The following is a 25,816-nucleotide window of genomic DNA, read 5'->3' as shown; positions in this document are numbered from 1 at the left end:
AAAAAAATAAGCCGTAAAGATTAGTACAGCCAACATACAATTAATAACTTGAAAGGCTCACACGCGAAATGAATAACAAAATAGAAAATGTCTGCATATTTTCTTGGAAAATTTGCTTCCACGATCGTTAACATTTACACGACCCAAGTGCTTTTATGCTACCATAATAGTTTTTATTATAAGAATGGCGTACTTTAGTTCAATTTGGAAAGCGAGAATAATAGAACAATGCAGACAGGAATATGAAAATGAAAAAATTAATTCCATACTGACATCTAAAACGGAAATACCAAGGAAAACAATGATGGAAAAATGGCGTTTTTACGGGCACAACACTAAAAGACGTTTTAAAGGTCGTTTAAGAAAACTTTTTCCCGATGGCTCGTCGGTTTCTAATCTATATTTTTATCTGAAATCAGAACATGCCTTTCCAAGTTTATTTATAAAAAGCGCAATTGGTTTCGTCGGCGGCATCGCGCTCACATACCTCTGCTTTATATTCTTTGTGTACCAATTGTCGATATCGTACTTACATGCAACGGTCATGAGTTCTATTATTGGCGTGTTACTCACGCTGGGGCTCGCGTTCAGTTGGAGAATCAGGTAATTTCGTTCTTATTAAATCATTGGTATAATTGGGTCCTTTAAAACGTGTTAAGATTATTTCTTGGGATATTGTGTTGTTTTCAGCTCAGTAAATGGTTAAAAGTTGGTAAATTAAAAAATCTATTAAGCTACTTAAAAACGTCGTTTAATGGATTGTAAAATGCCATTTGTAATCTAAAAGTAGTTCTTAACTTGGCGACTTAAACTAGTAGATTAAAGAAATAGTAGGTATAATTAAAAAATATAAAATGTTGTACTACACTTATGTATGTATGTACGAGTATATAGGTGATGTTGCCGTCGTTTGCTCATTTCTAAGAACGGCCTGATCGTTTTGATTGTCATTCATTCGATTCCGATGTATGTACGAGTATATAGGTGATGTTGCCGTCGTTTGCTCATTTCTAAGAACGGCCTGATCGTTTTGATTGTCATTCATTCGATTCCGAATGTTTGTATCTCTTTTTGTGTCTTCCCAGTTCCTAGTTTTGCTATTAAGCACGCAATGACAATTAAATCGCCCAAAATTTAGAATTCAAATAAAGATAAATTTGATATCGGCGTGGCTCAGGGGTACAAGCGTGCGACTGTACACGCGACAGTTGTGGGTTCGATACCCACTCGGGGGATGAAATATTTTATATTTTTATTTCTTCACTCTGGCAAAACGCGACACTGAGTTCCATAAAGTGGGAAACGAAAGTGTCTCAATGAGAACGGAGTGTCACAACACTAGGTTCCCCGGTACTCTCTGTCTACCCTGGCGTCTAACTACAGCAAATGAAAAAAAGAGAAAAACAACTGTTGAAATCTAACAATATTATCATTTTGAATTATACAACACATATAAAATAAATATCATAGCATGAAGTAATTCTATGATGACTACAATAGCTCGATTAAAAGCTGTAGAATTATTTATTAAACACTTAATCGATGTATATACCGTCTTTAACGTTCTCACGATTTTCATATAAGCTGGGTACTTAAAAGTAAAATCGTCGTTCAATTTTATTGTTATGCGCCCAGACGCTATCAAAGAGGGAGGGTAGAGGTTCTCAACGGGTGTAATAAAATATACCTAAGGCTATGATAAAATGGTTATATCAGTAACGTTATGTAGTGGTTCGGAGATGTCTTGTATATGTAGGTATTATGTCGGTAATAGGTTTAAATTTTTGAACGTAGTAAAAACGTTTGTTTTGAAGAAATCTGAATTTACGTTATAAGGTAAAAATATACTAGGAGTATACATTCTTATTCTTTTATATTATTCAACGTTTTCTTATGGTAGGTGTAAAGCACGTGGTTCTATGTTATTCCACTCTTTGTCTATTTAGCGATATTCATTTTTATTACATTAGTAAGTCAGTCCTAGACTTTTCAGCAGCAATAAGACCTTTCATTTGACAATTTTTTTTAAACAAAGACCTTAAAAAAATATCCTGTGAACGTGATCGCGGCACTAAGCGACAATTTAGTACAACAGGAACAGAACCTTGACCTCAAATGCAGTAAATTAACGGGACGCATTGAGCATTGAGCATTGCGCTTGCACGTTATACCTTACTTTATGCGACATATTTCTTATGACTCAATAATTTACCAACTTTATACTCTAATAATGTTATACTATTTATTACCCGTTAAAAATGATTAAATATATGGTAAATACTTGAAAAATTTATAAAATATACTTTTTTTGCATTAAAATATGTAAGTTATTTCCATATGTTTCTAAACTGCATAAGAATGAAAAATTGTTTACAAAAACGTATTTATACAACATAAGAATTTGTCCGTCCGTCCAAAACAGACTCTGGAAACTTGAAGCGCTTTCCATGGGGTGTGGGTTCAAATCCTCGCTGGGTTCAAATAACTATAGATTTTCTTAACTATTCTACGATAGTCATTAAAAATTTCAAAATAAATATGTCTTTTAATTTTCAGATGCCTAGTGTTTCTACTTATACCGCAAATGTTTTCCCGCGTCGGACGCTACACCCTCACGTGCTACGCTCTGGTGCTGATCCTCACCGGCCCCGCCACTAACACGCTGAGGAACTCTGAAGTGTTAACAGAATCCATGGCTTGTAGTCAAGTTAGTAGAATTGAATTGAAATACTTATCATTCAAAGCAGTTTTTTATGTTCACGCTATATCCTAAAGTGATTTAGGTAGAGGAAACCTAGTGTTAAGACACTACGTAATTACATTTTATTAATACAGTTTTTTTTTGTAAAAACAAGATCTCATAAAAAAAGCAAAATATTGTAATTAAAATAGGTATAACGCTATTTTTACTGCATATAATAATTTGTTCCTTACATTAGTACAAAATTTAAATATGTTTACATTTCGTGCGATGGCGTCGCGTCGTCGACTATCAAGACTTTTTACTTCTACATTTTAAATGTAAAAATGTCTCTTTCATCCCATTAAATTTTAAATGAGCATAAGATAGCTCTACAGTGCAAACAAACTATACTTCTTAGACTCTACGTGCATCTAAAGGTATAATTATTATTATTTGAATATTTAAATAGTCTTTATATATTAATATAGGTATAATTAAAGATTATTATAAAGATTGTTTATTTTGTTTGTCTTTTTCTGTAAAATTGAAACAATAATGTATGATATCTATTTACAGAGTTGTCAAGATATACGATTTTGGTTTGTTCTGTGCTTAAACTTATTGTTAAGAATATTATAATGCTTTTTGTGATATTCTTTTCTATCTATCTATATATATAATCTATATTCATACAATCTATATAGGAATGTAAAATGGCTATCGTGGTACAGTTAAGACTGGCTTGATGGAGTTAGTATTCGCTTAGGTATATACTTTTGGTTCGAATCCATTTCAGGAGACAGATAAAATTTTAAATATTTTCATTTCTGTATTCCGCATTAACCTAGTGTTAAGATAATCCGTTCCCAACTTTTCGAGACATTGCGAGTTGAGTTGTGGAGCTCAAGACCTCGGTTCGTCTTGTTACCAGAACAATAAAAGGAACTTATAAAATAACTCATTCCCCTGAGGGAATCGAACCCACAACTATAACGTTTAATGCTCTGCTACTGCGCCACTACGGCATTATGTTAGTAGACATATAAAAAATATTAGCCATATAGATCCAAAGTGCACAATAAATTAACCTGTATCTACCTATAATATAGTTCTAATAATAATACCTCTCGGTCTATCTAGGTGACCTGTTTTGTTTTACCTAAGCTTTTAGTAGAAACTGTCAACACGTATAAAGTTACTCGAACCTGTTATATAAACACAGTGAGTTAAGCTCATAGTTAGCTTTTGTTTAAAGTTTAAATTATTTTATTTTATACTGGCGACATGATGGCTTCTCCTTCTAGAACTAAGTACTCAATTATTTTCTTTTAAGAAAAATTAAAACAATCCTTACACTACAATATTTTGATCTTATCTACAATTATTAACAGTATATTTGTCATTGTTTTTGTAACGTTCGTGCTTTTAACCACTGGTTAGAACAAAAGTTATTTTACAATTCAAGGAAAGTATTAAGCCTGATGGAGTCACAGTTCTTATGTATATTTATTAAAAATTTGTAAGGTTTACTTGTAAGTAATGTAAGTACTATTTAGATTAGCGAAAAAAATATAATAATTAGTAAGGATTAAATATAGTATAAAATTTGTCAAATTTTAGTCAGAATTTTTTGCCAAAGGGGGGATGCGACAATAGGTAATTTCCTCGAGTGCAGATCGTTCCTAGGATCTTCCTTCCACGCGCCACCCAACTTCGGAATGAAATAACTGCCTGCAGCAGTGTTTTCAGGTCGATGCGACCTTCAAAAAACCGCGTCTATCTCCACATTAAAGGCCGGCAACGCGCCTGTAGCTCCTCTGGTCTTACCATCAGGTGACCCGTACGCTTTGCCTTGTTCCGTCTATAAAAATATTAGACCGAACACATGCCAAAACCTCAAACGCTATTCATCAGTTTCCGATGACCTCAATTGAACTATAAAATTATTGAATTTGATATTATTAAAACTGAAACGAAACCAAGTCTCAACTTAGAATTTTCTTTCATATATATTTCATATATAAAAGTCTATGCGCGTTTGAGACCTAAGTTTAACAGTTTAATAAGTAAGCGTCTCAAAACTTTGCCAAATAATATTAAATTTAATATTTGCAAACCTAGCATCGAAACGTGGACACTCACCGTAGGGCTGGTACACCAGTTCAAGGTCGCTCAGCGTGCGATGGAACGCGCAATGCTCAGAGTTTCTCTGGCAGATAGAATCCGCAATGAAGCGATTCGCCAGAGAACCAAAGTCACTGACATTGCACGAAGAATCAGCACGCTGAAGTGGAACTGGGCCGGCCATGTCTCCAGACGTACCGACGGTCGATGGAGCCGATACGTGTTAGAGTGGAGACCGCGCTTAGGCAAGCGTAGTGTAGGACGCCCTGCAGCACGATGGACGGACGATTTAAAGAAGGTGGCTGGCACCGGATGGATGCGAGAAACCCAAGACCGGGATGGTTGGCGCTTAATGAGGGAGGCCTACGTTCAGCAGTGGACGGCGATAGGCTGATGAAAAAAACCTAGCATCTAGAAATATAAAGGGAGTAAAGGCATTAGAACTACAATTTATTAAATGATTTTGATATAGAAGGCAAAAACTTTTGAAAGCATGCCATTTATATATATATATATATATATATATATATATATATATATATATATATATATATATATATATATATATATATATATATATATATATATATATATATATATATATATAGGTAATGATGGAGCGGTCCTCTTTATCTCGGTTGAAGGTTATAATTTTGCTTGGTTAGGATTATAAATATTTTTCATTTAATCATAGCCACTATATTACCAGATGTAATTAAAATTAGTTGGAATTGTTATAAGTAATAAGTTCCTAACTTATACTATATTTACAACTTTTTTAACTTCATGCTGTGTGAATCCATTCCTCGAGTGAGAATCGAGCCCACAACTTGTTGCGCTTACAGTGGCACACTGGTGTCACTGCATCACAACATACCTTTAAAAATTCTTTAATTAGTTTTTATATTGAAAATTTCTCCTCAGGAACAAATAAAAATAAGTGTTCGACAAATAAGCGATAGCGTGAAAAAACCTTTCAACGCCATGAAACGCCCCATAAAGTTGATCATGGATAGGATCAAACGGGTTGCCTACGAAATGAATAGAATTGTATCGAGGATAAGTGTTATTGTTACCAATATCGGTTTGTATTTTATCTATATTTCATTAATTATTATTACTCAACAAGCAATGCCTCCAAAATTCGGCAGAAAGTGGGGAACCGAGTGTCTTGACACTAGGTTCCCTCTGCCTACCCACTTGTGTGTGGGATACAGCGTGAAGGTGATATGTGTCTTGTGTTTATTTATTCGTAAATAGTTCATTGATAGTTTATACTTATCTGTATATCATGTCTAAAATCTAAATGTGTTATACGTAGGTTTTTTTTAAAAAAAATTGCGGACGGTGGCCACCAATTAATTACTACCTAAGAATAAAATGATTTTTTGTTAAAAAAAAATGTGAGAAAATCCCCCTTTTCCTATTAACAACTTGGTAAATATTTCTTCAGCTTTTCAGCATTCATATTTCCGCGTACAACTTTAGTAGAACAGCGGCATATTCGTTGTCGCATATCGATTAACAATTAATTGCATAATAGTTTTATTTGCAAGTTCCAGTAATATTGACGTTGCATGACTAAATAATGTATAAATGCAACCTTGATATACGGCTTGTATATCATTAATTTTACTCTACATTTTCGTTTTTCTTTAATAAAAAATTTTGTTTACTAATATAGTACCCATACTGTACCTACAACTACGGGTCCTATAATTAGAAAAATCTTTATATACCACATTAGTTTCATCATAAATTAAAGAACGACGGAAATAAGAGTCACTATAGCAATACTCTCTATCACATAAAAAATAATAAAAGTCACGTAAAAACCAAAAACGTTCCTTTCAGGAGACTTCATCCAGTCATCCTTCACTTGGCTTAATGAAATAGCTGAAATTTGTAAAAGGAAATTTGGTACACCTCACGATCGATGCCTGTCAGCCATTTTACAGGGTGTTTCAAATTGTAGGCAAAGATTAGGAGACATACCTCGGCTCTTCAACGAATCGCATGTTGCCGAAAGTGTATGTCGACATGTTGGATATGATACAGTTTGTGTTGTCGCCGATTATGCGACTGCTTCGTTTTCTGCTACTTTGAAGAGAAGTAAGGTTTTTTAATTTTTTTATCTAGGTAGAATAGTCTAATATAATAGATAACTATTATAGAAAAGTGAGTGGTACAGAAAAGAAGCCTCATTTATAAAAGTTTTATAGTGAATTCTAATGTACGAACATCAAAATTTACCTCATTTGTTATCAAGTTGTGTTTTGTGAAGATTAAGTGCGATTCAAATAATATAATTAGTTTTCAGTTTAAATTTTATCCCATACATAGCAAGATAGGCGCAAGGAAACTAGTGTTTAAGACTCACCGTTCCCATTAAACCCCTTCCGTTTCCCATTATCCACCGAATTCTAAAGGCATTGCATGTTCCGTGGTGGAACTCTTAATTATTACCATTTCACCAAGGGGGCGAAACAATTAAAAGTTAATTTACAATTTAAGTAAAAACCTCACGTGATTTTCATAAATATTTTATATATCTTTCAGAACTTCGCAATTTCATCTCTCGTATTAAAAAAACATTAAACATTGAAATCGATATTCACCACACTCATATATTCAGCAACAATGACTCTTACGCAAGTCCGATAGCCGCCGGCCTGGTGACGGACATACGGAAGAAGGCTGATCCCCTGCTGACGTGGTTGTCCTGGAGCTCCTGCGTCACCAGCTTGTTTTTGTTGCTTATTATTTTTAGGTAAGAGATTATGATGTCATCGTTGGTTGGCTATTCGAATTCGCCACTTATTAAAGGAAGAATATATAACAGAAAATAAGCAGAGTATTAGAAAACAACGAAAATAACTACTATTATAAGATGATAAGTTTTAGTGAGTTTAGGGGTTGCCGTCGTAGTGCACAAGGGCACAAGTGTGAGGTTGTAAACACGACGGTTGTGAGCTCGATTCCCACTCGGTGGAAATGAAATATTTAATATTGCGTAAAGACTAAAGAAAATATAAAATTATATATTTAAAAAAAATCATTCACTTCAAAAAAGTTTTAAAAAATATGAGAATATTTAGTAGATATTTATTAATTTTAGAGCGAAATATTATCAGCATATGTTCGAAACAAGGTCCCGTTTCGACAACCGCTACGTGACCAAGGAACTGCGAGAGTTAGATTTCAAGAGGTATAGGGAAAGACGGGAGACAGTGCTACCATTGAATAAACGGGAACAAGCCAAATATATTTGTGTTAGTTACTTTGTTTTTTTTATAGCAGTCGTCTATGTAAACACTAGGTTCCCTCTTCCTACCCTGCTGTGTGCGGGATACAGCGTGAAGCTATTATGGTAGTAGCTTTTTATTTTATATATATTTATACATTTCATCATGGCTTAACAATTTTTTTTTAACATCTAAAAAAATTATACAAATGAACCAATTAAAATAATAACAGACCGCTTAGCATACTGCCCTATGAAGTCCGAGCCATTGTGTAACACATTGCATATAGAATATCGAAATAGCGAGCGAGGGGCAAAAAGCTTAAATTTAGAACTTCTAAAAGCTCAACTTTACCTTCCATTCAGAAAGTTAGAAGCTCCACTGGAAGCTTTCGACAATGAAATTCGATACATTCATTTATGCTGTTTACGATTTCGTTCCTTGGAAATAGAAATGTCGAAGAACTTTATGGCATAGTAGTTGGTATTTCACATTATGATTGTAGATTCGAGATTCGATAGTGAGATATCACTAGAAGTCGATTTTTATTTATAATACTGACTTTTCAGGTGAAACAAAAACTTTCATTTGTCTTCACTGTATTGTAATTTGTAACATATCCCTTCATTGTCCAGTCTCTATCCATTTCAGAAATATTGTTAGCTTATTGGCGGAACTCAACGTCACACCATGTATAATAGATACGAAGCGCGACGTTTAGTTCCGCCACTTATCACGCAATGCCTCCAAAATTCGGCGGAAAGTGGGTAAACGGAAATGTCATAATGGGAACGGAGTGTCTTAAAACTAGGTTTAAAGGTTCCCTCTGTTTAAACTGCAGCGTATATGTGTGTATTTATGGTAATTTTAGACCACTTCGTTCAATTTGGTGGCGTCTGAGAAGGTTTACCTCACGCGATCCATGGTGTTCATGGCTATAACCACTTTCAAACTTTTAATTCACATGGTGGCCGATTATAGTCTATACTGGGTGTTGATAACGATAAGGTACCAAGGGAACATGAAAACAACAAAATGTAAGTAATTTTCTTTTGCTTTCTAACATTGTAATTGACTCTTACTAAATACCTACAATTTTGAGATATAATAGAGATTGTTATTTTTGAATTAAATGCGTTTTTATCCAATTGCGTCGAAGCCCAAAAGAAAGGTTATATATTTAACACATGTGTTTGTATGTATGTCCGTTTCTTTCGTCCTTTGTAACTGTCAAGTCAGTGAACCGATTTTTATTAATGGTATGTTGTTCACATTTTTTTTTTTTTAATTATATTTTGTAATTAATCATTTTTTCCATACAATACAATATGATTTGGTTAATTTGTAACTAAATTATAATTCCTAAATAAATAAACAATAAATAAATTCCAGCTGATCGCTCAAATATCGGTATACAAGTGACTGGTTCTGGCATGGTTGCTGATTTTATCAGATCTTTAATAGAATCTATAATATTACCGTTGCTGCCTAATACACCATCGCCTACATCTTGCCTGCCCAAACCTCATCCTCCTGATTTACAACGATATATGCATATAGGTAATATGTTTTATAATTTATTTATTTCAATCACCAGCAAATAAAAAACAATAAGAAATTAATAAACTCAAAGTAAAGTTCCTCGAATGGGAATCGGATACACAATAACAGGCCAGGCCAGGTCAGAGCCCTCACCACGACTGACCTATATTCCTATAACCTTCTTTGTTGTTCCTTTTTGGCCCTCTTTTTCCTTTCTCCTCCTTCTTTCTAATCTTTTCTTTAAGAGAGAATTTTTCATTTTTCATCGTTTTCATTGATTAGAATTTTTAAACGAAACAAACCCCTCAACTACAATAATCATTATAGTTGAGGATATATACATGTTCTACACGTGAAAAGCTTTTCTGCGAGCCAATATTGAAATAATATGTATATCGATTAAGGTACCTTTATGGTTGTCCTTGAAGTCATAATAAATGCTAAGCTTGGTTATGACAGTTGCTATTATAGGTTTTATTAGCGACGACGTACAGACAGACAACGGAATCTTAGTAACAAAATATATTAAAAAATATAGCATTTTTCTCTTTTCCTCTTTAGGTATATTAATAATACTATTATGGTTTTTCGCCTTATTCGAGCCGTACGGTCTCCGGCTACGGCATGTTATTATGGGACATTATCAACCGGATAGAGCTAAAGCAAGAGCTTTGTGGCTTTTTAATCATATATTGAGGACTAGAGGTATGATATGTGATGTATCCTATAATCCCTTTCTTGGCTTCACGCTGTATGTAAACGGAACCTGGGAACCTAATTTTAATAGGTACACTCCATTCCGATTTAGAGACTTCCGTTCCTCACTTTCCGCTGAACACTATAGGCATGGCGTGTTGAGTGGCGGAACTCAACGAAACAATTCAAATATTTCCTCGAGTGAGCATCGAACCCACTACCTGTGGCCCTGTGCCACGTTTGTCTCTTTCTCTTATCTTTTCTTTATTTATGCTTTATAAGTATAAGCAACAACGTGAAGAGATACAATCGAGTCGATGCTTCCATTTTCCAGGCAGCTTCATGAAACTAGCTCGTCGGAAGCTTCACCGCGAACACAAGTATTCAGATCAAGAGCACCTCACATTCCGATATTGGATGAATTCTGTTGTGCCGTTAGTTCCATTTGTATTATGTAGTAGTCTATCTACCTTTCTGATTATTGTTTTAATTTTTTTAATTAAAACCAACAAAAAATGTTAGAAAAATGAACAATATTAATGTTTAACGATGGTAATAATGAACTTCGCTATAAAGAGGACTTGATAGAAGAAAACAAATATTTTTGGTTCAATTTCCAAGAATTTAAAATTTGTAATATTTTCTTAAACCAATTTTCATATTATATTTTTATTTATTCAGTTTTGTCTAGCGAAGCGCTTTATGTGCTACACTTTCTAAATAAACTATTAGTTACATATAGCTAAATTATTAAAAGAAAATGCAAAACAAAGTTACTCATCAGAGTACATTTTTGCTGCCTAAATGAAAAATGAAGCGGATGAATTCGCAGCCTATACCTAAATTATATTAAAACAATAATGACGACATTTATTAGGTTTATAAATATCTAATTAACCGACAGATTGACTAACTGCGTAGTAAAATTTTAGAACCTTAATTTTACCACAGATGCTTTTAATTAACTTTTAAAAAAAACTATATATATTTTTATAGATGCTCGTGCTTTAAGCGTGTTTTTGGTAGCACTAAAACGAAGCAATGCTTATTATGTAACACTTTGGAAGAGTTAACTGATACCGACACTAAGCTGACAAGGTTATAACGCCTTTATATTTTTTTTACAAAACGTCTAAATTATTTTTTTTTATCTCCATGCTGCATTGCGCATTCCCATATTTTTTAGACAAATTCAACGCCAAGTTTAGCTTCTATACGAAAACGAACGAACGAAATGAAAATATTAAATATTTCATTTCTCCGAGAGTGGGATTCGAACCCACAGCCTGTCGCCTTTACAGTCACACTTTAGTGCCGCTGTGCCAAGACTAGTATCCACTTTTGTTTTTTTTTAATATATTTTATTTTTTCCAGTTGTGAAACACTTAATTGTGCGGGTGTGTACTGCGTGCGTTGCTTCACAGATATTGGCCGCTTGTGTACGATATGCCTGTCACCAGCTGAGTATGGAGACGTTAGTGACGTCAGCTTGGAAAAGTATGATAAAAGCTCTACATCTTACTATTGTTTTTCTTTTTTTTTTTTGCTTGCTTTCCGTGTGCTTTCTATTTTAATTTGGTCCATTTCTGACAATGTTATCTATGAGAAAATCACATAAGTCCTTAATTTGAATTAAGTATCTATGTGTGCCACAATTGGACGAATAATTAAGATTTCGATGATTTTGTTTTATTGGAAAAGGTAAATTTCAAGAGTCGGTTGATAAGAGTTTGCTTGGGTTCTGACTATGGGATCCGGTGGAAGCCGATTTTTTTTGTTAAAAAATATAATAATTGTTTTAGAGGCTCATCCGATAGTGGCACTGATGACGAAGAAGATAATAAACATGACAGATTTAATATGAAGGTAAGCATTAATAAAATAGAAGAAGAAGAAGTCTTAATGAAATTTTATTATGTTTCTAACATATAAATGTTAGCAAGTACCCACCACTATATAATTAATTCCAGGAAAGCGAAAAAGAAAGCCTCATTAATAAGAAAAACGTAAGAAAAGATAATAAACACCAAGGTTCATCTCATTCAAATGACAGTGGTGAAAGACGTGAATCGTCACGTCAATCTTTATTAAATCATCATGACTCAGACGGAAATTGTAATCGACCACTTATGAATTTATCTTATGGTTCTATTAGAGATATCGATGTAAGTATTATATCTATCGTATTATTTGAATAAAAACGCCCTAACCCATATATTGTAATTTATGGGTAATCATTACAAGGCTCTTAGAATGATTATTCTTCTTTTTTTTAACAAGATCACTTTAGAGTTAAATTCAGATCCTGAGCAAGAAGGTGCAATAACTTTATTTTATTTTTGAAATATTTCCTAACTTCCGCAATAACTAAACTAACTAAGGAACTTCATAAAATTTCAAAATTCATAACCGACGCAATGCATTTCTTTGCTGAAAGTCATTCATTTCTTCGATCAGTTCATTTAAGCATCTCAAATTGCAATATGATCAAAGATACTTACCATTGCAGGGAATGCAAATCAATACTCTGAGTCGAATTGAACCTGCAACCTTCACATTTACACTCAGAAACTGTTCTGAATCTTTTATAGAACAACTAGAAAAGTATGTATATTCTTTATATTTTTAAGGGCGACACCAAGCACAGAGATAAATATAGCTTCAAAGAACTACAGAAAAATATACGGAAAAATGTGTATAATGTACAATGTGAATTATCAAATGATAGTAAATCACCGAAAATAGATACACATTTTAATAATAACACAGAATTGACTAATGATAAAGAAGAAACACGTAGTAAAGTATTAAACCTAGAGATTTTTTTAGTGCGCAAAAAAGTTAAAATGAAGCATCAGAAAAGAATGGCACATAATCTAGCGCTTAGAGGGTTATTTAAATTATTATATAAACGAATGTTACCTTTAGAAAGGTATTCCAAAATATTAAGAAAGAAATATATAAAAGTTTCTACTGTGCACGGGAAGAAACGTATGAGAACACGATCTCAAATTAAATTAATTTTCGCAAAAAATCCTGAGAGATCGTATAAACAATTCAAACCAATAAACAAATGCCCTATTAGTACAAATTCTAATAATATCGATAATGATAATAATAGTAATAAAAGAAAATATATTAGAAAAAGACTTACACATGCCAAATACAGGAAATTTAAGGGATATAAAATTAATAAAATTAGAAAGTTTTATAAGTTGTATTATTGTCGAAATGTTCCAAATAAAGTAAATCTTAAGCGTAGGAAAATGAGATATAATAAGACATATTTATGTACAGAAGAAAATTTTATTAAACAATACAAAAACGCCAAAAAGCTACCAAAATTACGATCTGGGAGTCATGAAATTGAATACAAGGTGTGTTATTGTAATTTAAATGGTTATTAAAAACCACTCTCATAAGTCCAATCGAGAAAATCTATGGGTCTATGATAATGCAACTTTTTTTTCAGAGTAATGTGAATATAGATTCATTTTATGATAGAAACAATAAATTCCGATTTAATTCCGATAATATTTCAAAAGAACAATCTTATAGAACATTTAGGAAAATTGAAAACAAAACGTGAGTGTTTTTAAAGATTTTTTTATTTTCTTTTGATTACATTCTTATTCGAAAGTGTAATTTTATATTTCGTTAACAGCGTAAGGACACCGTTGCCTTTTATGAAGGAAATTTGTATTTGGCTCACATCAGTTTTATCTATTAGAAGATATGATAGAAAAAATAGAAAACAGAAAAAAACAGGTACGATTATCAAAATGGTTTGATAATATTTTTTGTCATTGATATAATTATTAAATTTTAAATGTGAATTTATGACATATATATTTTAATGCTAAAACTAAAATTGACACCTCTGTGTGCGGCTACTTTATTTAACTTCATTGAAAATTGATTGGAAATACTAGATGATTTTGATTTATATTACAGCGGACAAAAGTGCCATGGCTCTCCCACTACAGAAGTCGCGGTAAGCTATATTAAAAACTTTGGATGAATTGTTAACGTCTAAAAATATAAATATTGAAAATTTGACTTTTGTTAGTTCGTGTCAATGTATTGGAGGATGTCTGGATCTCAGCTACGATACAAATGAAAAAGATGATATGCATGTAAATCCGTTATTTAAACAATTCAAAGGTATACATGGCTAGTGATTTTAGAAATATGTAGATACCTATACGATTAAAAATATGTAGATAGAATAGTCGTGTCACCCCATCCCAGAAATTTTAGTAACAAAAAATTTGGCCGGAAATCTAGGACTTTTTACTGCTTTACTGCGCTACGATATCGTATTTGTGTATTATTTTCAGAATTTGATCAAAAAGTTAACTTTGAAACATCTTCTGAAAAATTATCATCCAGTAAATTTTCATTAACTGATTCGAAAACAAATACAACAGTTTGCAGCTGGTGCATTGTAGAATATATTAAAAGGAAAGCTAAATACAAAAATTTTGACACAAACAATAAAAAAGATACAAATAAAGATATAGTCCCTGATAGAAGTAAATTATGTGATGTTAGTACTTCAACCAATGATTGGTGGAGTCCATTAGAAGAAAGGAAAGTTATAAGGAATTATTCCAAAGGAGACGAGAGAAAAAATAGAGAAATTTATTAAAGAAAATTAAATGGAAGACAGTTTCTGATAGGTACATAGACTGTATGTAATATAAAAATTTTGTTTTTTTTTTTACTTTCACACGTTGTGGACTCTATTGCCACTCGGAGAAATGCATTATTGAACGTTTCGTTTCTTCGCTCTGGTTTAAAGGCAAAGGCGCGACGTTAACCTGCTGAGTGCGGGATACAGCGTGATTTATTTTATTTATTTTGTAACGTGTTAAAAATTGTTAGGTGTATTAAGGTGGACGGTGGATATTTTGTTTATTAAGGTGGATGGACTTTCCATTTGCAAGTCAGCGTGATCTCTCGAATGCCCTTAAGACTTAAGCTTTAACTTTAAATATATTAATACGTCACAGATGGTGATATAATAATATTATCATTGATTTATCATTTAGTTATATGTTGTAAATAACGATTTGACCAAAAAAACCCAAATAGTCAAAGACTGAAACGTAACTTAGGGGATCACGCTGTGTATTTTAATAAGGCCCCGCGCCCTGACTTTGTCTGGGCAATAAATATATTTTTGTGGTACTTCTTGATAGATGCACTTTAAATGTGTAACTACAAATTTCTAAACCTTATTATATGTGTATCACATATTTCTTAGTACCTAACAGTTTTTTTTTTCTAAAAAAGCCGATTTCTTATATTCAATTTTCTTAAATAGATCCAGATATATTACATAATATATAATTCGATATATATGTAGGTACCTACATTGTGTCTCAATTTTCTTGTCCAAATATTTTACGTTATGACTTTACTACCATTATAATGATAATAAAATAAATAAATAGAAAAATAAAAGAAAGACGTTTGCTGTGGAGATATATTCTTTTCGTAGGACATGCGAAGTTAGTTTAACTGATCGAATTTGCAATAACGAGAGAATAGAAGATGAAAGAATGGCAATAAATATTTATGGAGATAGTGTGAACGGTAAGAGAGGCAGGAGGATACCTCGACTGGCCTTCGAAAACACAGATCCACGGTATCAATGATACTGGAGGAAGGTCACGTAAAGAACGAATAACTAGCATAACTTTTTTTTCAGGTGTAAACATACGGGGGAAATATAGAAAATAAGAGATGATTGAAAACATATAAAGACTTAAAATAGATATAATTTTATCTTTCTGTTTTGTACAGCTTGTTTGTTTGATATTATTGCCCCTGATTTTGTTTAACATTTAATGTAGGTATAATATAGATCTTATTTGAAAATATGTTTTATTATTTTAATATTATAATTTTTTTATTTAATATTTTGTCTATAAATTCGTATTTACATATATCTACTATGACTGTACACTTTTTCAGAATTAAAATGATATGTTATTTTCATTGACAAGAGTTTAATTTGTCTTATATTTTTATCTGGTTTATCTCGGATGCTGATTCAGCAGGTAGTCTACAGGTGGGCTGAATGTTTTCGTGTTAGTGCTGATGGTACCGGGCAGCATGATGATACGCATTCTTTTATGCAGGTAACGTTTCTTATTTATTTTTATCTATGTGTGAATGAAATGAAGAATACCCAATAGAAATATGAATGTAATTATTGTTAGAAAGTAATAAGTTAATAAAAATATAATTATAATTATATTTCGGTTGTTTTTTAACTCTACCAATAATTACTTTCATATTTCATTATTTTTGGTTCACGATTATCCCATATAGCAAGGTAGGTGGAAAATGCAGCGTCAATATATTCCATTCGGGGAAAAGTTCCTTCTGAATTGGAGATATTTAAATAAATTTTAAATACCTGAGTGTATATCGGACTCCTTAATCTAAACCTTTATGCAGTTAAATGTTGTTCCGTTGAGCCGTGATCGCCTTTCTTTTGGTATTGTGTTGAAATTTGAAGTTTGTACCACGAATTGGAGGATTGAAATCCTGAAAAGTTAATACAAACTAACTAGTATATAAACGTATTCGTCCTGTCCAAAAGCTTTGGCGAATACAAAGCTTTTAGACAGGACGAATACGTATTTATGTATGTTTAAGAATAAAATTATTGGGTTCTTTTATATTTTTTATATATTATTTTATTTCTTTAACAATACTTTTTACACCTTTCTGCATTTTTAAAAAAAATCAATTTCTTGATTTTTTATGGTTGCCTGTAAGAAATTGCTTTTAATGATAAGGCCGCTATTGCACATTTGTGTATCTTTAAATGAACTGTATTATTTTTATTTATTTTCTATTTGAGCAATAAAGAATTATTATTATTATTATTATTATTATTATGTTTCTCTTTCATAAATCACGGGTTCAAAAGAACCCCGTCCTTTGGAAGGCTTGCGTGGGGACACAGGTCCAACACGTAGAGGCCCCTAACAGAATATACAAATCTTTTACTGTGACGCATCAGCCGGGATGCATCTCTGGGTAACCACAGGTAATTGCCCAGAGATGGTCGCCGGTTAATGTGTAGGAACTATGGAAAATGCGGTAATCTAAATTAGGACATTTTATTTATATATAGCTTTTATATTTTCTTAGTAAATTGAAAGGTTAATAATAACGAGTATATTAGGATTTATGTAATGAATAAATGCAAAAATTTAAAATTTACAAAATAACATTCATATTTAGTAAATAAAATGTAACCCGCACACAACAGCAGAAGGAACCCTAGTGGTAAAATACTCCGATCCACCTGGATTCCGATTCCGCTCCCGTTAGTCCGTACCAGAGGAAGGAAATGAAAATTATCGATCTTTGATTTCCCACAGTCATACGTTTCTGTCCTTGACGACGGCCTACATTATATCATTTTTGTGTGCAATCAATATCCATCGATTTGTAGCTGTCACTATTAAGTAGATGTATGTTATCAATGACATAATCGAGATAAGCGAGATTATTATGATACGCCCAATGTTAATAATGTATCTCCGATCTCCAGTTAACGTCAATCTAGGATTTTTTGACATGTCTATCCAATCACTAACCTGCATGCCGTCCTCCATCTCTGTCTATTTCAATCTATGGTTGCAATTTATGGATTAGGATTGATTATTAACATCGGGCGTTATATGGCATAAACGTAATCTTTGCAAGACCAGTAAGTAGCATCTTGCACGTGATAAAAAATATAAAAAAATCAGCGTCTTAAAGCTTTTTAATACGATAGTAAAGTAAAACCACGTGGAGTGTTTTTATGAGAATAGATAGTTCGATTGAATGTAAAAAATCAAGTAAAAAGTATAAGTAAAGCGTTATACTATTTTATTATATTATTTGTTAACTTAAATATGTATTTAATGTTTATTATTGGCAACATTTTAATTTTGTCCCGGTAGACGAATACAGTCATTCCTTTCAGCATGAAAATTAGAACGCGGTGACAGTAAAAAAAAAAATAAAAAAAAAAATAAAAAAAAAAATGTTTATTGTTCGGACAACACACGATCCATATATGTTAGTAATAATACAATAAAACTTAATATATAGTGTTAGTACTTAATAACTAATAGTGACATTGTAATGTCACACATGTGCCGGATCAGTTACAGTACACCGGTGACAGTGGTCAGCTTAAGGAACTTTAACTTATAGTTAAATGTATTTAGGAAAAAAATAAAAAATCAGCTTCACGCTGTATTCCGCACACAGCAAAGTAGGCAGGGAGAACTTAGTGTTAAGACACTCCGTCCCTTCTTTCCGCCGAATTATGGAAGCATTGTTTGCCTCGACACCAGAGCTAAGAAATGGAAATATTAATTAAATAAGTATTTCATTTCCTCGAGTTGGGTTCGACCTCACAACCAGTTGCTTTTACAGTGACCGCCCCTGCGCCACGAGTGGACTTGATGTCTCTAACAGTATCTTCATTACTTATACCCCCTGATTGGAAAAATCTTTTCAGCTTATATTGTGATATTAAGTGTATTTAATCGAAATATTATAATTTCAGTGTGATATTGGCGTTAGCGTGCAGAGATGCATGCACTGAAAGTTCCGGAAGAAAATTTCCCAAAGGCTTCCAGTTTGGGGCTTCCACGGCAGCTTACCAAATTGAAGGTGGCTGGGATGAGGATGGTAAGTTATTCTATTCCTTTTATAGGTAGATAATATTGTATATTAAGTAAATAGCTTTAATTTTTGTTCTTTTATTAGTGAAATGTTCACGCTTGACAAGTGTATACATATCAGAGTCGACAGAACCAAATTACGTTATGCTGTTACAATTCAATTCTGCTCTTTGTCGTAAGAGAAAAAATATGAAAAAAAGTTTGAATGTCCAAACTCATAAACTAATCTCACTGCCCCATAACAACCTCTAGTTAGCTCTTATATAATTGTCTTAAGGCAACTTTTTTTAAAACTAAATTCTTTCAGGCAAGGGTCCGTCAATTTGGGATGTCGCAACTCATATAGAACCATCACCCATATACGATTCGAGCTCTGGAGACGTCGCCGCTGACTCCTATCATCAATACAAGCGTGATGTGGAGATGATGAAAGAACTTGGCTTGGACTATTATCGATTTTCCGTAGCCTGGTCTAGAATAATGCCCAAAGGTTTACCCAATAATATTAATCAAGCTGGCATAGATTATTACAATAATTTAATAAATCAAATGCTCAAAAAAGGCGTCCAGCCTTTCCTTACCATGTACCATTGGGACTTGCCAGAAGAGCTGCAAAAATTGGGAGGCTGGGCGAACCCCGCTATTATTGACTGGTTCGCAGATTATGCAAAAGTGTTATTCCACAATTTTGGGGATAGAGTTAAATATTGGATCACTATGAATGAACCGAAACAAGTTTGCTTTGAAGGTTATGGCTCTGATCAAAAAGCTCCATTACTAAACATGACGGGAATCGGTGAATATCTGTGTGCTAAGAATCTTTTATTGGCTCATGCTAAAGCTTATCATTTATATGAAGAGCAGTACAGAAAGAAGCAGCGTGGCTGGATTGGCATATCAATAAGTTGTTCTTGGTCCGAGCCAAAATCTGATTCGGTTGAAGATCAACAGGCTGCCATTAATGCTATACAATTTGATGTGAGAATATTTATAATACATTTTACGCTGTGCGATTGGGGTATAAAGTTGTTATTCGTAATATTATAATCATTACCTAAATTAAATATTTATGAAAACTTCATCTAATATATACCAAATATGATTTAAATTTTAACAGAATGATATTTATTTAAAAAAATTATTTATTTCAGTGGGGTCAGTATGCGCATCCTATATTTTCTAAAGAAGGCGACTTTCCAAAAGAGCTTAAAAACAATATCGCCGCTAAAAGTCTCGAACAAGGTTTTCCCAGATCGAGATTACCAGAGCTTTCTCCTTCTGAAATAGATTTTATAAGAGGTAGTTCAGATTTTTTCGGGCTCAACTCTTATACAACGAAACTAGCTTACAGAGACGAGTCTATTGAAGGAATGTTTGCGGTACCATCGTATAGAGATGATATGGGTACTATTCTTGTCAAAGATGATGCTTGGCCTCAGGCTGAGTCCTCTTGGTTACAGGTAATTAAGTAAACATATTTTTAAAGCTTACTGTATATAGTAAGATAGACATGGCAAGTTTAGTGTTAAAATATGCTGCTCACCACACACCGCCCACTCTTTGAGTGCAAGAACTCAACGCGACGGAATGGAGAAGTTAATATAATTTAAATATGTTTCGAATCAATAACCCTCAAGGATATATATTTTGAGAATCTTCATCAATAATCTTCAAGCAAGAATTTTTCCGATCTTGCAAGATAAATCTTATTGAGTTATGTGACAAAAAAAGTAATAATTTCCACGATTAAACACATATTGTTACCTTTTTTTTAATTTAAATATGATACAAGTCTCCAATATTGAAAATATATGTTCAACAACAAATAACTTGTTTACTAGCCTTGTAATTATTTAATATATTTATTTCTATATAACACAGGAAGTACCCTGGGGCTTTCACAAACTTCTGCTAAAAATTAATGAGCTTTACGACAATCCACCATTATATGTGACTGAGAACGGCTGGTCCACCGCCGGAGGTCTCGAAGATGATGACAGAATACGATATCTGAGAAACTATCTGAATGCTTTATTAGATGCTGTAAATGAAGGTTGCAATATAAAGGGTTATACTGCCTGGAGCCTTATGGATAACTTTGAATGGCTTAGAGGATATAGGTTATTATTTTAAGCTTAAATAATTATTATTGACGTCGTAGTGGCGCAGAGGCACGAGGGTGTGACTGTAATGCGAGGGTTGTGGGTTCGATTCCCATTCGACGAAGTGGAATATTTATTTACGTTTATATTTCGATTTCTTCGCTCTTGTGTCGCGGCAAAGCGCGGCGTTGAGTTCGGCAGAACTCAATACGCAATGCCTTTAGAATTTAGCAGAAAGTGGGGAACGGAGTGTCTTAACACTGGGTTCCCTCTACCTACCCTGCTGTGTCCCTTAGCGCCTAGAGGCATTTATTATAACCGACTTACGCCAATTTTGGATATATTATCAATTAAATATGAAATATTAATTACATTTTTATTTTACAGTGAGAGATTCGGTCTGTACGAAGTAGATTTTACAAATCCCGACCGTCCCAGAACTCCGAGGAAGTCGGCGTACGTTTACAAACAGATCATTAAGTCTAAACGTTTGGACATGAATTATGAGGCCAAAGAATTTTACGAAGATATCGAGAAAAATGAAAACAAATTGAACCTATAAATATTGAAAATGGTTTTGAATAAAATTTGAAAACAAATTATTGTTAGTAGACATTTTTATTTAAATTGTCTTATATAAAAAAATTGTTGATGTTAAGATATTTTACAGTTCGTTAATTTATTCACATGCAAAAATAATTCTCATACAATATACCTATATGGATTTACTCGTAAATACGCGTTTCTTAGACTCTACCAAAACATCTGTTTATGTTTGGAAATATAAACGTTAATCAATATTTTTATAAATTAATATACCTACTTTGTCCAGACCTTTAATAATAAAAAATCTGATTCTAAATATGTTCTCCATTAAAAGTGATATTAACAAAGCACGCCTAAAGCCATAAATACATGCATACAATACATGATTTTGTTCATAGTGCAAAGGCATAGACAATTTCTGCAAAATAATACTGCCAAATAGAAAATACCATTGCACTATAATAATTCTAAAGTTGAAACATGCTTTGCAACTTAGAACATTAATTGTACTGTTTACCCACATCGTTATTAATCTATATTGTATTTAAGAAATGGGTCGTATTATTTTAAGGTAAGAATGAGAATTTAAAAAGTTTTTTTTTATATATGGTGAACTACTTACTGTTGCCATCGAAACGTGTCTAATCGCACGTGATGATTGTGAATTCGATTCTTGATCCGGTCAATTTTTATACTGCAATATTTTCTTTTATCTGGTTAAAAAGTAGTAGTGCAACGAGTACAAATTATCAACTATATATATAAGGATCTGTATAAAGTAAGTCGTTATTTTTATTTATAGTTTATTATTACTAAGCTGTAAAAAGGCGTCAACAGAAAATGCTATAAGAAAATTTCCTGAAGGATTTAAATTTGGCGCCTCTACTGCCGCTTTCCAAAACGAAGGAGCATGGAACGAAGACGGTAAGACTTTTATATTGGTTGATATTTTTTCATATCAATCTTATAGAGGCCAGTCAGGACACAAGCGCGTGACAGTAAACGTGACAGGTTACGGGTTCGATTCCCATACCCTCGTATGTGAACGTATTTAAGACTATTTATTTATATTTCATGGCACAATAAGGATAATTGTCTAAAAGCTTATACGTCATTAACTGTTTGTTTATTAATAAATAAACAGAACTTATTGGAATAATTAGATAAGACTAGTAGTGGCCGTTTATGTACCTACACAAAAGTTAAAGGAAATCTATTTCTGAGTGTAACGAAATTAGTTTTACTTAGGACAATTTACTTTGATTCAAGAAGTCTTGAAAGTAATAATTGTAATAAAAACATAATTATTCTCTTTATATGAAATTTCTTCTTAATTATTAAATAATAAATATGCCAATAGTCTACTATATCTAAATAAACATAATTATATATACGAATACAATAGTAAACATTATAAAAAAGATAATACTAAATAATTATTGCAATAATTATTGCATAAAAGGCCAGTCGCAACGAAGAGATGCAAGTGTGTGACGGTAAACCCGACAGGTTGTGGGTTCGATTCCCACTCGACGAAATGAAATATTAAATATTTTCAGAACAAAATCAATAAATTACTTTTTTAACTGACTTCTGTAAGAAAAGGATCTTAACAATTCGACTGTATTTTTTTCAGGCAAAGGTCCTTCGATATGGGATATTGCTACGCATTCACCTTCTGCTGTAATCGACGGCAGTACTGCTGACGTTGCGTCTGACTCTTACCACCTATATAAGCGCGATGTCGAGATGATGAAAGAATTGGGCTTGGATTTTTATCGTTTTTCTGTATCGTGGCCTAGGATTCTTCCTAATGGATTCATTGATAACTTAAACCAAGCTGGCATAAATTATTATAACAAATTAATAGATGAAATGCTTAAAAATAATATCGTTCCCTTTCTTACAATGTATCACTGGGATTTACCTGAAGGGTTGCAGAAACTGGGCGGCTGGACGAACCCAGCTATTGTGGACTGGTTCGAAGATTACGCCAAGGTGCTATTTGATAGTTTTGGCGACAGAGTTAAACACTGGATCACTATTAATGAGCCAAAACAGATTTGCTATGAAGGATACGGCACTCGCAGCAAAGCCCCTCTGTTAAATATGGGCCCAATCGCTACGTACCTTTGCGCCAAGAATATTTTGCTTGCCCACGCTAAAGTATATCATTTATATGATGAACACTATAGGAGTACACAACGTGGATCGGTCGGCATATCTTTAAGTTTTACTTGGATCGAGCCATCCTCTGACTCTCAAGAGGATCAAGAAGCGGCATCTTATATTCGTCAAGCATATGTAAGTTTAAAATATATTGTTGATTATATTATGGTATCATCTCGTAATTAATTGTCTTTTTCGTTTTTAAATTTGCTTTCTACAGTGGGGCATGTATATCAGTCCAATTTTTTCAAAAGATGGCGACTTCCCGCAAGAACTGAAAAATAATATAGGTAACAAAAGCTTAGCGCAAGGCTTTCGCAGATCATTACTCCCAAGTTTTTCTCGAGATGAAGTGGAATATATAAGAGGATCATCAGATTTCTTTGGCTTAAATACATATACAACAAAAATAGCACATCGAAAAACAATCCAGATGGCCAAATATAATATGACTTTGAATAATAATTATGCTTCGAATATACAATTGATCAAAAATTCTTCTTGGCCTCAAGCATACTCATCTTGGCTACAGGTATTCTTAACTTAACTTTGTGTATTTGTATATTTTGAGAATCTTCATTTTTGAGAATTCATTTTTAATTGGAATTTTATTCCTCCAGGAAGTACCATGGGGTTTCAGGAAAGTTTTAATAGAAATCAAGAAATTATATAATAATCCAATAGTGTATGTAACAGAAAACGGCTGGTCCACATCCGGAGGGTTATTCGATAATGACAGAATTCATTATTTAAGAAGTTATCTCGACGCTTTACTAGACGCGGTTGAAGAAGGGTGTAATATCAAAGGTTACACAGTTTTCAGTTTGATGGATAACTTTGAATGGTTTCGAGGATACACGTAAGATTTTTTTTTTATTTTTTATATTAGGCAAGGTAATTTATAACCATGTTTTTTCACTTTATATACCCTTTTTAAAGATATATATAATATATATTTTTTTTTTATTTTTAATAAAAGATATATATTTTTTTTATTTTTTCAGTGTTAAGTTTGGTTTGTACGAGGTTGACTTCTCTGCTCTAAATCGAACAAGAGTGCCCCGAAAGTCTGCGTTCGTATACAAAGAGATAATTAAAACAAAAGTTTTAGATGTCAACTATGATTTGAACATTACATCAAATAACATTTAAAAATTAATTATTTATTCATTTAAGTTTTGTATTCTCTAAATAATAAAACTTATTTAAATTATAGATATACTCATAATTATTATTTGTTAAATATTTTGGAACGAAGTTACTGGCAGGCTTGGAAGGGATAGGGATTTCGCTGCGTGACCGAACTGAAAAAATGTGATAGTAAAACCGTAAGAAAAAATGCGTGGAATAAAACCGTGCGCAGGCGCGATAGTCGCATACACAGACGAGTAGTGTATAATAGCTTTCTCTTTCTCCCTCTTTCTTTTTTTAGTTGATAATTTGAATTACGATGTTTTTTTATTTTAAGTAATTTATTATTTCCTAAAATACTGAATTTCCTAAATACTTTCTTGTACTTAAATAAAAACTAATCAGCAAAATTTAAGAGAAATATCAAGAAAACCTACATAAAATTGAGCACGACTCTTTTTGCAATTTGTGTCGATTCTACATTAGCCGAAGGAACTTCGTTCCTACCTCGTGTCCCACGACACCACATTATATTATTTGAAGTATTTTTTCTTAATATACATTTATAAAAATACTAGTTTTATTTATTGCATATCTATGTTACGTATTTTTAAGTTTGATATTTCAAATTTAAATATAGTTATTCATTTTTACGTTGACAAGAGTGTTTTAGGTATTTTTGTCATTTAAAAACATTTTTTATACCAATAAAGATATAAATAATCGTAATAATTATTTACATAATATTTGTGATTAAAATAAATCAAATCGACCAAATGTTAATATTTTAAATTTAATTTAATAATAAACATCTTTCATAATTATTATTAACGATAAATCACTATCAACAAGGGAAGAAATCGATACTAT

At 32.6% G+C, this 25,816-nt stretch overlaps 3 protein-coding genes across 3 annotated transcripts; all 3 read left to right on the top strand.

The window, feature by feature from the left end:
* The first annotated feature begins 184 nt into the window (after window positions 1-184).
* On the top strand, window positions 185-19,005 carry LOC146528264 (uncharacterized). The gene is made up of 21 exons (XM_085202789.1): window positions 185-603; window positions 2,557-2,707; window positions 5,732-5,891; window positions 6,662-6,919; window positions 7,367-7,577; window positions 7,926-8,079; window positions 8,924-9,089; window positions 9,445-9,612; window positions 10,156-10,299; window positions 10,625-10,724; window positions 11,287-11,388; window positions 11,665-11,787; window positions 12,093-12,156; window positions 12,261-12,455; window positions 12,921-13,667; window positions 13,763-13,875; window positions 13,955-14,058; window positions 14,245-14,284; window positions 14,360-14,454; window positions 14,631-16,439; window positions 18,881-19,005. Exons 1-20 carry the CDS (start codon window positions 185-187, stop codon window positions 14,939-14,941), a joined length of 3,825 nt encoding a protein of 1,274 aa, XP_085058915.1. The 3' UTR covers window positions 14,942-16,439; window positions 18,881-19,005.
* Window positions 15,858-21,131, top strand: LOC146528263 (myrosinase 1-like). The gene is made up of 5 exons (XM_085202788.1): window positions 15,858-15,943; window positions 18,881-19,005; window positions 19,306-19,976; window positions 20,150-20,458; window positions 20,880-21,131. The coding sequence occupies exons 1-5, from the start codon at window positions 15,858-15,860 to the stop codon at window positions 21,129-21,131; spliced, it is 1,443 nt and encodes a 480-aa protein (XP_085058914.1).
* Window positions 21,132-22,086: 955 nt separating this feature from the next.
* Window positions 22,087-25,464, top strand: LOC146528262 (myrosinase 1-like). The gene is made up of 6 exons (XM_085202572.1): window positions 22,087-22,217; window positions 22,449-22,570; window positions 23,283-23,950; window positions 24,036-24,347; window positions 24,436-24,674; window positions 24,820-25,464. The coding sequence occupies exons 1-6, from the start codon at window positions 22,198-22,200 to the stop codon at window positions 24,965-24,967; spliced, it is 1,509 nt and encodes a 502-aa protein (XP_085058698.1). The 5' UTR covers window positions 22,087-22,197; the 3' UTR covers window positions 24,968-25,464.
* Window positions 25,465-25,816: the final 352 nt, after the last annotated feature.

Source organism: Heliconius melpomene, chromosome 19 (assembly GCF_056956725.1).
Source record: "Heliconius melpomene rosina isolate 202511_hmr_F chromosome 19, ASM5695672v1, whole genome shotgun sequence".
In the NCBI taxonomy this organism is placed as follows: domain Eukaryota; kingdom Metazoa; phylum Arthropoda; class Insecta; order Lepidoptera; family Nymphalidae; genus Heliconius; species Heliconius melpomene.
This window is presented reverse-complemented; position numbering and strand designations above follow the sequence as displayed.

Bases quoted from the DNA above. Each gene is read 5' to 3' on its own strand.
- LOC146528264 (XM_085202789.1), top strand. From the start codon at position 185: ATGGCGTACTTTAGTTCAATTTGGAAAGCGAGAATAATAGAACAATGC. The intron at 6,920-7,366 runs GTAAGGTTTTTT...TATATCTTTCAG, and splicing joins TTCTGCTACTTTGAAGAGAA to AACTTCGCAATTTCATCTCT. The intron at 11,389-11,664 runs GTTATAACGCCT...TATTTTTTCCAG, and splicing joins ACCGACACTAAGCTGACAAG to TTGTGAAACACTTAATTGTG.
- LOC146528263 (XM_085202788.1), top strand. From the start codon at position 15,858: ATGGCAATAAATATTTATGGAGATAGTGTGAACGGTAAGAGAGGCAGG. The intron at 19,977-20,149 runs GTGAGAATATTT...TATTTATTTCAG, and splicing joins TTAATGCTATACAATTTGAT to TGGGGTCAGTATGCGCATCC. The intron at 20,459-20,879 runs GTAATTAAGTAA...TATATAACACAG, and splicing joins CTGAGTCCTCTTGGTTACAG to GAAGTACCCTGGGGCTTTCA.
- LOC146528262 (XM_085202572.1), top strand. From the start codon at position 22,198: ATGGGTCGTATTATTTTAAG. The intron at 23,951-24,035 runs GTAAGTTTAAAA...TGCTTTCTACAG, and splicing joins CTTATATTCGTCAAGCATAT to TGGGGCATGTATATCAGTCC. The intron at 24,348-24,435 runs GTATTCTTAACT...TTATTCCTCCAG, and splicing joins CATACTCATCTTGGCTACAG to GAAGTACCATGGGGTTTCAG.